The sequence below is a fragment of the Scyliorhinus torazame genome, chromosome 22 (assembly GCF_047496885.1).
Source record: "Scyliorhinus torazame isolate Kashiwa2021f chromosome 22, sScyTor2.1, whole genome shotgun sequence".
NCBI classification, from domain to species: domain Eukaryota; kingdom Metazoa; phylum Chordata; class Chondrichthyes; order Carcharhiniformes; family Scyliorhinidae; genus Scyliorhinus; species Scyliorhinus torazame.
In genome coordinates this window covers 15375438-15387641 of record NC_092728.1, presented here as the reverse complement: position 1 = coordinate 15387641, position 12204 = coordinate 15375438, and the positions used below count along the sequence as shown (strand labels likewise).

The 12204-nt window shown below is 55.0% G+C and overlaps 1 protein-coding gene across 2 annotated transcripts in view; it reads right to left on the bottom strand.

Moving 5' to 3' along the window:
• Positions 1–12204, bottom strand: part of hdac6 (histone deacetylase 6) — a 249740-nt gene that overhangs the window by 179391 nt on the left and 58145 nt on the right. For both annotated transcript variants that reach the window (XM_072487920.1, XM_072487921.1), the window contains exon 4: positions 1941–2028. In XM_072487920.1, coding sequence (XP_072344021.1) covers positions 1941–2028 — 88 coding nt within the window. The remainder of the gene's footprint in view (positions 1–1940; positions 2029–12204) is intronic.

Genomic DNA, 12204 nt, shown 5'->3' with positions numbered 1-12204 from the left:
ACTCCCTCGCTCGGCCCAGGCGCTCCCTCGCTCGGCACAGGCGCTCCCTCGCTCGGCACAGGCGCTCCCTCGCTCGGCCCAGGCGCTCCCTCGCTCGGCCCAGGCGCTCCCTCGCTCGGCCCAGGCGCTCCCTCGCTCGGCCCAGGCACTCCCTCGCTCGGCCCAGGCACTCCCTCGCTCGGCCCAGGCACTCCCTCGCTCGGCCCAGGCACTCCCTCGCTCGGCCCAGGCACTCCCTCGCTCGGCGCAGACGCTCCCTCGCTCGGCGCAGGCGCTCCCTCGCTCGGCGCAGGCGCTCCCTCGCTCGGCGCAGGCGCTCCCTCGCTCGGCGCAGACGCTCCCTCGCTCGGCGCTCACACTCCCTCGCTCGGCGCAGGCACTCCCTCGCTCGGGGCAGGCGCTCCCTCGCTCGGCCTAAGCGCTCCCTCGCTCGGCGCAGAAACTCTCTCGCTCGGCCCAGGCTCTCCCTCGCTCGACGCAGGCACTCCCTCGCTCGGCGCAGGCACTCCCTCGCTCGGCGCAGGCACTCCCTCGCTCGGCGCAGGCACTCCCTCGCTCGACGCAGGCACTCCCTCGCTCGGCGCAGGCACTCTCTCGCTCGGCCCAGGCTCTCCCTCGCTCGATGCAGGCACTCCCTCGCTCGGCGCTCTCACTCCCTCGCTCGGCGCAGGCACTCCCTCGCTCGGCCCAGGCACTCCACCGCTCTGCGCAGGCACTCCCCCCGCTCGGCGCAGGCACTCCCCCGCTCGGCGCAGGCACTCCCCCGCTCGACCCAGGCGCTCCCTCGCTCGGCGCAGGCACTCCCCCGCTCGGCCCAGGCACTCCCTCGCTCGGCGCAGGCACTCCCCCGCTCGGCGCAGGCACTCCCCCGCTCGGCCCAGGCACTCCCTCGCTCGGTGCGGACCCTCCCTCGCTCGGCGCAGGCACTCCCTCGCTCGGCGCTCACTCCCTCGTTCGGCCCAGGCGCTCCCTCACTCGGCCCAGGCACTCCCTCGCTCGGCGCAGGCGCTCCCTCGCTCGGTGCGGACCCTCCCTCGCTCGGCGCAGGCACTCCCTCGCTCGGCGCTCTCACTCCCTCGTTCGGCCCAGGCGCTCCCTCGCTCGGCCCAGGCGCTCCCTCGCTCGGCGCAGGCGCTCCCTCGCTCGGCGCAGGCACTTCCTCGCTCGGCGCAGGCACTCCCTCGCTCGGCGCAGGCACTCCCTCGCTCGACGCAGGCACTCCCTCGCTCGACGCAGGCACTCCCTCGCTCGGCGCAGGCGCTCCCTCGCTCGGTGCGGACCCTCCCTCGCTCGGCCCAGGCACTCCCTCGCTCGGCCCAGGCCTGTATCTAACCCCGTGCTGTACCTGTCCTGGGAGTGTTTGATGGGGACAGTGTAGAGGGAGCTTTACTCTGTATCTAACCCCGTGCTGTACATTTCCTGGGAGTGTTTGATGGGGACAGCGTAGAGGGAGCTTTACTCTGTATCTAACCCCGTGCTGTACCTGTCCTGGGAGTGTTTGATGGGGACAGCGTAGAGGGAGCTTCACTCTGTATGTAACCCCGTGCTGTACCTGTCCTGGGAGTGTTTGATGGGGACAGCGTAGAGGGAGCTTTACTCTGTATCTAACCCCGTGCTGTACCTGCCCTGGGAGTGTTTGATGGGGACAGTGTAGAGGGAGCTTTACTCTGTATCTAACCCCGTGCTGTACCTGTCCTGGGAGTGTTTGATGGGGACAGTGTAGAGGGAGCTTTACTCTGTATCTAACCCCGTGCTGTACCTGTCCTGGGAGTGTTTGATGGGGACAGTGTAGAGGGAGCTTTACTCTGTATCTAACCCCGTGCTGTACCTGTCCTGGGAGTGTTTGATGGGGACAGTGTAGAGGGAGCTTTACTCTGTATCTAACCCCGTGCTCACTCCCTTCACTGCTGCCTGTGCGACGTTGATGTGTGTACTCTTACCGAGATCAGTTGACATCGCTGCAGGAGTCCACACTCCTTGATTTTTTGCATGACAGCTATCACTCTCTCTGGGCTCTCCGGAGTCTCACTGTGATGATGGAAAGAAGCAGAAAGATCTGTATTTAATCAACGGCACCAGAACCACCGGACGCCTGAAGGCGACGTGCACACCAGATGAACGTTTCTAAGTGTGGTGTTACGGGCCAGGGTTTAGAAAATTCCAAAGTGTATTCTGGTGTTCACCTGACCTACAACTGTTTATTCTTTTTGGTTATGACGAGCACAAGGTCCTACCTTTTAATCCAAAACTAAGCTTTGTTAGAGGTGAAAATATTCACACGAAGTGTAAGTAAAAAAGCAGTTTATTCTGTCAGAATTCTGGGAGAGAAGATCTCAGACTCCGCAGCCTTTGACAGCACCTTATCCCCCTTGAGCTAAAGCTCAGACGGGTTAATATACAGATTCAAGGGGCGGAATTAGTTGTATTCTCATTCACATACAATCAATCAACTATATTCGCGTCACACTTGATTACATGCAGTCAATCAATTTTCCAAGCATCCCAGTTATCCCATATTAAAGTGGGTATTGTCTTACTCGCCCCCAACTTCATACAGAAGTCATTCAAAACTAACATAATGTCGACCTTGAGCTTTATCAAGGATACACTGCATGTCTTGTTCTGTGAAGCAGTTATCAGCGGCTGTTGGGATACTCCCTATACATATCCACGGTTGATTTTCATGAGACAGTTTACAGGGAATCAGCCATTTTGTTTCATTAATATCACAACATAGCTAACAGCCATTTTGTGTCCTTTCTGACATTAACAAGCATTGTGTACACACTATCTGTTTCTACAAATTGCCTCTTCTAAACAGGCATCTAAGCCAATGAGTACCTTTTGTTTCATCGGAACTATTCAAAAGTAATAGAGGAGCTCCAATGTATTTACAGGGCCACCTATAATTTATATCATAGTCCAGTATCACAAAATGCCCTCCAACAGTTTATTCTATGAATTTAGTTGACATTTTTATAAACACACAGAGTAGGCATTTTTATCAACTACCAACATAAATACCCCACACAGCTGCAGTACTCTTATATAACCCTAAATAAATTCCCCCCTTAAGATTCTCCAATCTTAATAACAAGATCCTATAAATCAGGAAACCCTTTTCCAAGGTATGGCCCAGAATATGGCACTCTTACTGTCTTTAAGATCAGCACATGGAGAATCTTGTCCTTTCCAAACCAGCAGGTTTGAATTCCTTCCAAAAAACAGTTGTCACTTTTAAATTATCAAGCGATCTGGAGACACCTTTTAACATGCAGGGAGAGAAAGACTTCTCTGTCTCAATCCGGCTTCCAAACGTGAAAACGAAGGCGAAGCCCAGGGCCACACAACAGCTCCCAGCTCAAAAGCGAACGTGAAACCCAGAGCCACAGCCCAGCTCAAAAACTAAAGTAAAACCCAGAGCCACAGCCCAGCTCAAAAACGAAAGCAAACCCCACAGCCACAGCCCAGCTCCACCCAAATAATGACATCACTGAAGCCATTTGATAAGACAAAACAATTCTTCAAATACAGAGACGGACGGAGAACCTGCGTATGGCGTTGCCCACAAACAAAACCAGTGGTATTGACACGCATACTTGTTTTTCGAGGGATTTTGATTCAGGGATGCCAGCCAGGATACTGGGCTTTGTCAACATAGCGCCACACCATCTTTCACACCCAGCCAAGTATGCATCTCTCGGGGAGAGAGGTGTTTGCGCTGGGGTGCCAGCCTTCATTCTGCTGCCCAAACCCCAGAGGGTGACTTGAGCCAGGAACCAAGCATTTCGGAGGAGGGTGAGCGAAACGGCATTGAGATCAGCACTCGAAAGGCCTTCGGCTTGGGGAGCACGGCAGCGCAGTGGTTAGCCCTGCAGCTTCACAGCGCCAGGGTCCCAGGTTTGATTCCCGGTTTGGGTCACTGTCTGTGCGGAGTCTGCACTTTCGAACGTGCCTGCGTGGGTTTCTCCCAGTTTCCTCCCACAGGTCCTGGAAGACGTGCTGTTCGGTGAAATGGACGTTCCGAATTCTCCCTCCGTGTACCCGAACAGGCGCCGGAATGTGGCGACGAGGGGAATTTCACAGTAACTTCATTGCAGTGTTAATGTAAACCGACTTGTGATACAAATACAGATTATACAAAGCTACGGACCGAGTGCAGCGAAATGGGATTAGATGAGCTTTGGGGCCGGACACACACAATGGGCCGAAGGGATTCTTCCGGAGCCAACTCTAAAACAAACAACAAACAAGCAGAAGCAGGCGTTCTTGTGTTTCTAATGAACTTGTGACTTGTGACAGCTTTCAACTGAAACAGAAATACCAGACGTCCGTTACATACGGACACGCCCCAGGGACCCCCGTTACATACTGACACGCCCCAGGGAATCCCGTTACATACTGACACACGCCCCAGGGAATCCCGTTAAATACTGACACACGCCCCAGGGAATCCCGTTACATACTGACACACACCCCAGGGAACCCCGTTACATACTGACACACGCCCCAGGGAATCCCGTTACATACTGACACATGCCCCAGGGAATCCCGTTACATACTGACACATGCCCCAGGGAATCCCGTTAAATACTGACACACGCCCCAGGGAATCCCGTTAAATACTGACACACACCCCAGGGAATCCCGTTACATACTGACACACGCCCCAGGGAATCCCGTTACATACTGACACATGCCCCAGGGAATCCCGTTACATACTGACACACGCCCCAGGGAACCCCGTTACATACTGACACACGCCCCAGGGAACCCCGTTAAATACTGACACACGCCCCAGGGAACACCGTTACATACTGACACACGCCCCAGGGAATCCCGTTACATACTGACACATGCCCCAGGGAATCCCGTTACATACTGACACACGCCCCAGGGAACCCCGTTACATACTGACACACGCCCCAGGGAATCCCGTTACATACGGACACGCCCCAGGGAATCCCGTTACATACTGACACACGCCCCAGGGAATCCCGTTACATACTGACACACACCCCAGGGAATCCCGTTACATACTGACACACGCCCCAGGGAATCCCGTTACATACTGACACACGCCCCAGGGAATCCCGTTACATACTGACACACGCCCCAGGGAATCCTGTTACATACAGACACACGCCCCAGGGAATCCTGTTACATACTGACACACGCCCCAGGGAATCCTGTTACATACTGACACACGCCCCAGGGAATCCCGTTACATACTGACACACGCCCCAGGGAATCCAGTTACATACGGACATGCCCCAGGGAATCCCGTTACATACTGACACACGCCCCAGGGAATCCTGTTACATACTGACACACGCCCCAGGGAATCCCGTTACATACTGACACACACCACAGGGATCCCCGTTAAATACTGACACACGCCCCAGGGAATCCCGTTAAATACTGACACACGCCCCAGGGAATCCCGTTAAATACTGACACACGCCCCAGGGAATCCCGTTAAATACTGACACGCCCCAGGGAATCCCGTTACATACTGACACACGCCCAAGGGAATCCCGTTACATATTGACACACGCCCCAGGGAATCCCGTTACACACTGACACACGCCCCAGGGAATCCCGTTACACACTGACACACGCCCCAGGGACCCCGGTTAAATACTGACCCACGCCCCAGGGAATCCCGTTACATACTGACACACGCCCCAGGGAATCCCGTTACACACTGACACACACCCCAGGGACCCCGGTTAAATACTGACACATACCCCAGGGAATCCCGTTAAATACTGACACACGCCACAGGGAATCCCGTTGCATACTGACACATGCCCCAGGGAATCCCGTTAAATACTGACACACGCCCCAGGGAATCCCGTTACATACTGTCACACGCCCCAGGCCCCCCGTTAAATACTGACACACGCCACGGGGAATCCCGTTAAATACTGACACACGCCACAGGGAATCCCGTTGCATACTGACACACGCCCCAGGGAATCCCGTTAAATACAGACACATGCCCCAGGGAATCCCGTTAAATACTGACACATGCCCCAGGGAACACCGTTACATACTGACACGCACCCCAGGGAATCCCGTTACATACTGACACACACCCCAGGGAATCCCGTTAAATACTGACACACGCCACAGGGAATCCCGTTACATACTGACACACACCCCAGGGAATCCCGTTAAATACTGACACACGCCACAGGGAATCCCGTTGCATACTGACACATGCCCCAGGGAATCCCGTTAAATACTGACACACGCCCCATGGAATCCCGTTAAATACTGACACATGCCCCAGGGAATCCCGTTAAATACTGACACACGCCACAGGGAATCCCGTTACATACTGACACACACCCCAGGGAATCCCGTTAAATACTGACACACGCCACAGGGAATCCCGTTGCATACTGACACATGCCCCAGGGAATCCCGTTAAATACTGACACACGCCCCATGGAATCCCGTTAAATACTGACACATGCCCCAGGGAATCCCGTTAAATACTGACACACGCCCCAGTGAATCCCGTTACATACTGACACACGCCCCAGGGAATCTCGTTACATACTGTCACACGCCCCAGGGAATCCCGTTACATACTGACACACACCCCAGGGAATCCCGTTACATACTGACACACGCCCCAGGGAATCCCGTTACATACTGACACACGCCCCAGGGAATCCCGTTACACACTGTCACACGCCCCAGGCCCCCCGTTAAATACTGACACACGCCACAGGGAATCCCGTTAAATACTGACACACGCCACAGGGAATCCCGTTGCATACTGACACACGCCCCAGGGAATCCCGTTAAATACAGACACATGCCCCAGGGAATCCCGTTAAATACTGACACACGCCCCAGGGAACACCGTTACATACTGACACACACCCCAGGGAATCCCGTTACATACTGACACACACCCCAGGGAATCCCGTTAAATACTGACACACGCCACAGGGAATCCCGTTACATACTGACACACACCCCAGGGAATCCCGTTAAATACTGACACACGCCACAGGGAATCCCGTTGCATACTGACACATGCCCCAGGGAATCCCGTTAAATACTGACACACGCCCCAGGGAATCCCGTTAAATACTGACACATGCCCCAGGGAATCCCGTTAAATACTGACACACGCCCCAGTGAATCCCGTTACATACTGACACACGCCCCAGGGAATCCCGTTACATACTGACACACACCCCAGGGAATCCCGTTACACACTGACACACGCCTCAGGGACCCCCGTTACATACTGACATACGCCCCAGGGAATCCCGTTACATACTGACACACACCCCAGGGAATCCCGTTACATACTGACACACACCCCAGGGAATCCCGTTACATACTGACACACGCCCCAGGGAATCCCGTTACATACTGACACACACCCCAGGGAATCCCGTTACATACTGACACACGCCCCAGGGAATCCCGTTACATACTGACACACACCCCAGGGAATCCCGTTACATACTGACACACACCCCAGGGAATCCCGTTACATACTGACACACGCCCCAGGGAATCCCGTTACATACTGACACACGCCCCTGGGAATCCCATTACATACTGACACACGCCCCAGGGAATCCTGTTACATACAGACACATGCCCCAGGGAATCCCGTTACATACTGACACACGCCCCAGGGAATCCCGTTACATACTGACACACGCCCCAGGGAATCCCGTTACATACTGACACACGCCCCAGGGAATCCCGTTACATACTGACACACGCCCCAGGGAATCCTGTTACATACTGACACACGCCCCAGGGAACCCCGTTACATACTGACACACGCCCCAGGGATTCCCGTTACATACTGACACACGCCACAGGGAACCCCGTTAAATACTGACACACGCCCCAGGGAATCCCGTTACATACTGACACACGCACCCAGGCCCCCCGTTAAATACCGACACATGCCCCAGGGAATCCCGTTAAATACTGACACACGCCACAGGGAACCCCGTTACACACTGACACACGCCCCAGGGAATCCCGTTAAATACTGACACACGCCCCAGGGAATCCCGTTACATACTGACACACGCCACAGGGACCCCCGTTACATACTGACACACGCCACAGGGATCCCCGTTACATACTGACATACGCCCCAGGGAATCCCGTTACATACTGACACACGCCACAGGGACCCCCGTTACATACTGACACACGCCACAGGGACCCCCCGTTATATACTGACACACGCCCCAGGGAATCCCGTTACACACTGACACACGCCACAGGGACCCCCGTTACATACTGACACACGCCCCAGGGAATCCCGTTACATACTGACACACGCAACAGGGACCCCCGGTACATACTGCTACACGCCCCAGGGAATCCCGTTACATACTGACTCACGCCCCAGGGAATCCCGTTACATACTGTCCCAGGGACCCCGGTTAAATACTGACACACGCCACAGGGATCCCCGTTACATACTGACATACGCCCCAGGGAATCCCGTTACATACTGACACACGCCACAGGGACCCCCGTTACATACTGACACACGCCACAGGGACCCCCCGTTACATACTGACACACGCCCCAGGGAATCCCGTTACACACTGACACACGCCACAGGGACCCCCGTTACATACTGACACACGCCCCAGGGAATCCCGTTACATACTGACACACGCAACAGGGACCCCCGGTACATACTGATACACGCCCCAGGGAATCCCGTTACATACTGACTCACGCCCCAGGGAATCCCGTTACATACTGTCCCAGGGACCCCGGTTAAATACTGACACACGCCCCAGGGAATCCCGTTACATACTGACACACGCCCCAGGGTATCCCGTTACATACTGACACACGCCCCGGGGACCCCGGTTAAATACTGACACATACCCCAGGGAATCCCGTTAAATACTGACACGCCCCAGGGAATCCCGTTAAATACTGACACACCCCAGGGAATCCCGTTAAATACTGACACACGCCCCAGGGAATCCCGTTAAATACTGACACACGCCCCAGAACCCCCGTTAAATACTGACACACTTTTCAGGGACCCCCGTTAAATACTGGCACACGCCCCAGGGAATCCCGTTATATACTGACACACTCCTCAGGGACCCCGTTAAATACTGACACACGCCTCAGGGACCCCCATTAACTACTGACACACTCCTCAGGGACCCCTGTTAAATACTGACACGCCCCAGGGAACCCCGTTAAATACTGACACACTTTTCAGGGACCCCCGTTAAATACTGACACACGCCCCAGTGAATCCCGTTAAATACTGACACGCCCCAGGGAATCCCGTTAAATACTGACACACACCCCAGGGAATCCCGTTAAATACTGACACACGCCCCAGGGAATCCCGTTAAATACTGACACACGCCCCAGAACCCCCGTTAAATACTGACACACTTTTCAGGGACCCCCGTTAAATACTGGCACACGCCCCAGGGAATCCCGTTATATACTGACACACTCCTCAGGGACCCCGTTAAATACTGACACACGCCTCAGGGACCCCCATTAACTACTGACACACTCCTCAGGGACCCCTGTTAAATACTGACACGCCCCAGGGAACCCCGTTAAATACTGACACACTTTTCAGGGACCCCCGTTAAATACTGACACACGCCCCAGGGAATCCCGTTACATACTGACACACGCCCCAGGGAATCCCATTACATACTGACACACACCCCAGGGAATCCCGTTATATACTGACACATACCCCAGGGAATCCCATTACATACTGACACACACCCCAGGGAATCCCGTTATATACTGACACATACCCCAGGGAATCCCGTTATATACTGACACATACCCCAGGGATTCCCGTTACATACTGACACACTCCTCAGGGACCCCGTTACATACTGACACACGCCTCAGGGACCCCCGTTAACTACTGACACACTCCTCAGGGACCCCTGTTAAATACTGACACACGCCCCAGGCCCCCCGTTAAATACTGACACACGCCCCAGGGAACCCCGTTAAATACTGACACACTTTTCAGGGACCCCCGTTAAATACTGACACACGCCCCAGGGAATCCCGTTATATACTGACACATACCCCAGGGAATCCCGTTATATACTGACACATACCCCAGGGAATCCCGTTACATACTGACACACTCCTCAGGGACCCCGTTAAATACTGACAAACGCCCCAGGGAACCCCTTTAAATGCTGACACACGCTCCAGGGAACCCCTTTAAATACTGACACATTCCCCAGGGAACCCCGTTAAATACTGACACACTCCCCGGAACCCCCTGAAAATACTTCTGTTCAGAAATTTAGTGTACCCAATTAATGTTTCTCAATTAAGGGGCAATTTAGCATGGGCAATCCACCTACCCTGCACATCTTTGGGTTCTGGAGGCGAAACCCATGCAGACACGGGGAGAATGTGCAAACTCCACACGGACAGTGACCCACAGCCGGGATTGAACCTGGGACTTTGGCGCCGTGAGGCAGCAGGGCTAACCCACTACGCCACTGTCCTGTAAATACTGTCACACTCCCCGGGGAACCCCCTGTAAATACTGACACTCTCCCCGGGGAACCCCCTGTAAATACTGACACACTCCCCGGGGACCCCCTGTAAATACTGACACACTACCCGGAAAACCCCTGTAAATACTGACACACTCCCCGGGGAACCCCCTGTAAATACTGACACACTCCCCGGGGACCCCCTGTAAATACTGACACACTACCCGGAAAACCCCTGTAAATACTGGCACACACCCCGGGGACCCCCTGCAAATACTGACACACTCCCCCGGTGACCCTCTGTAAATACTGACACACTCACCGGGAAACCCCTCTAAATACTGACACACTCCCCGATGACCCAGTGTAAATACTGACACACTCCCCGGTGACCCAGTGTAAATACTGATACACTCCCCGGGAGCCCCTGTAAATACTGACACACTCCCCCGGGACTCCCTGTAAATACGGACACACTCCCCCGGGACCCCCTGAAAATACTGACACACTCCCCGGGGACCCCCTGTAAATACTTACACACTCCCCGGTGACCCTCTGTAAATACTGACACACTCACCGGGAAACCCCTCTAAATACTGACACACTCCCCGATGACCCAGTGTAAATACTGACACACTCCCCGGTGACCCAGTGTAAATACTGATACACTCCCCGGGACCCCCTGTAAATACTGACACACTCCCCCGGGACTCCCTGTAAATACGGACACACTCCCCCGGGACCCCCTGAAAATACTGACACACTCCCCGGGGACCCCCTGTAAATACTTACACACTCCCCGGTGACCCCCTGTAAATACTGACACACTCCCCAGGACCCCCTGCAAATACTGACACACTCCCCGGGGACCCCCTGTAAATACTGACACACTCCCCGGGGACCCCCTGTAAATACTGACACACTCCCCGGGGACCCCCTGTAAATACTGGCACAATCCCCGGGGACGCCCTGTAAATACTGACACACTCCCTGGGGACCCCCTGTAAATACTGACACACTCCCCGGGGACCCCCTGTAAATACTGACACACTCCCCGGGGACCCCCTGTAAATACCGACACACTCCCTGGGGACCCCCTGTAAATACTGACACACTCCCCGGGACCCCCTGTAAATACTGACACACTCCCTGGGGACCCCCTGTAAATACTGACACACTCACCGGGAAACCCCTCTAAATACTGACACACTCCCCGATGACCCAGTGTAAATACTGACACACTCCCCGGGACCCCCTGTAAATACTGACACACTCCCCAGGGACTCCCTGTAAATACGGACTATCTCCCCCGGGACCCCCTGAAAATACTGACACACTCCCCGGGGACCCCATGTAAATACTTACACACTCCCCGGTGACCCCCTGTAAATACTGACACACTCCCCAGGACCCCCTGTAAATACTGACACACTCCCCCGGGACCCCCTGTAAATACTGACACACTCCCCGGGGACCTCCTGTAAATACTGACACGCTCCCCGGGACCCCCTGTAAATACTGACACACACCCCGGTAACACCCTGTAAATACTGACACTCCCCGGGGACCCCCTGTAAATACTGACACACTCCCCGGGGACCCCCTGTAAATACTGACACACTCCCCGGGGACCCCCTGTAAATACTGACACACTCCCCGGGGACACACTGTAAAT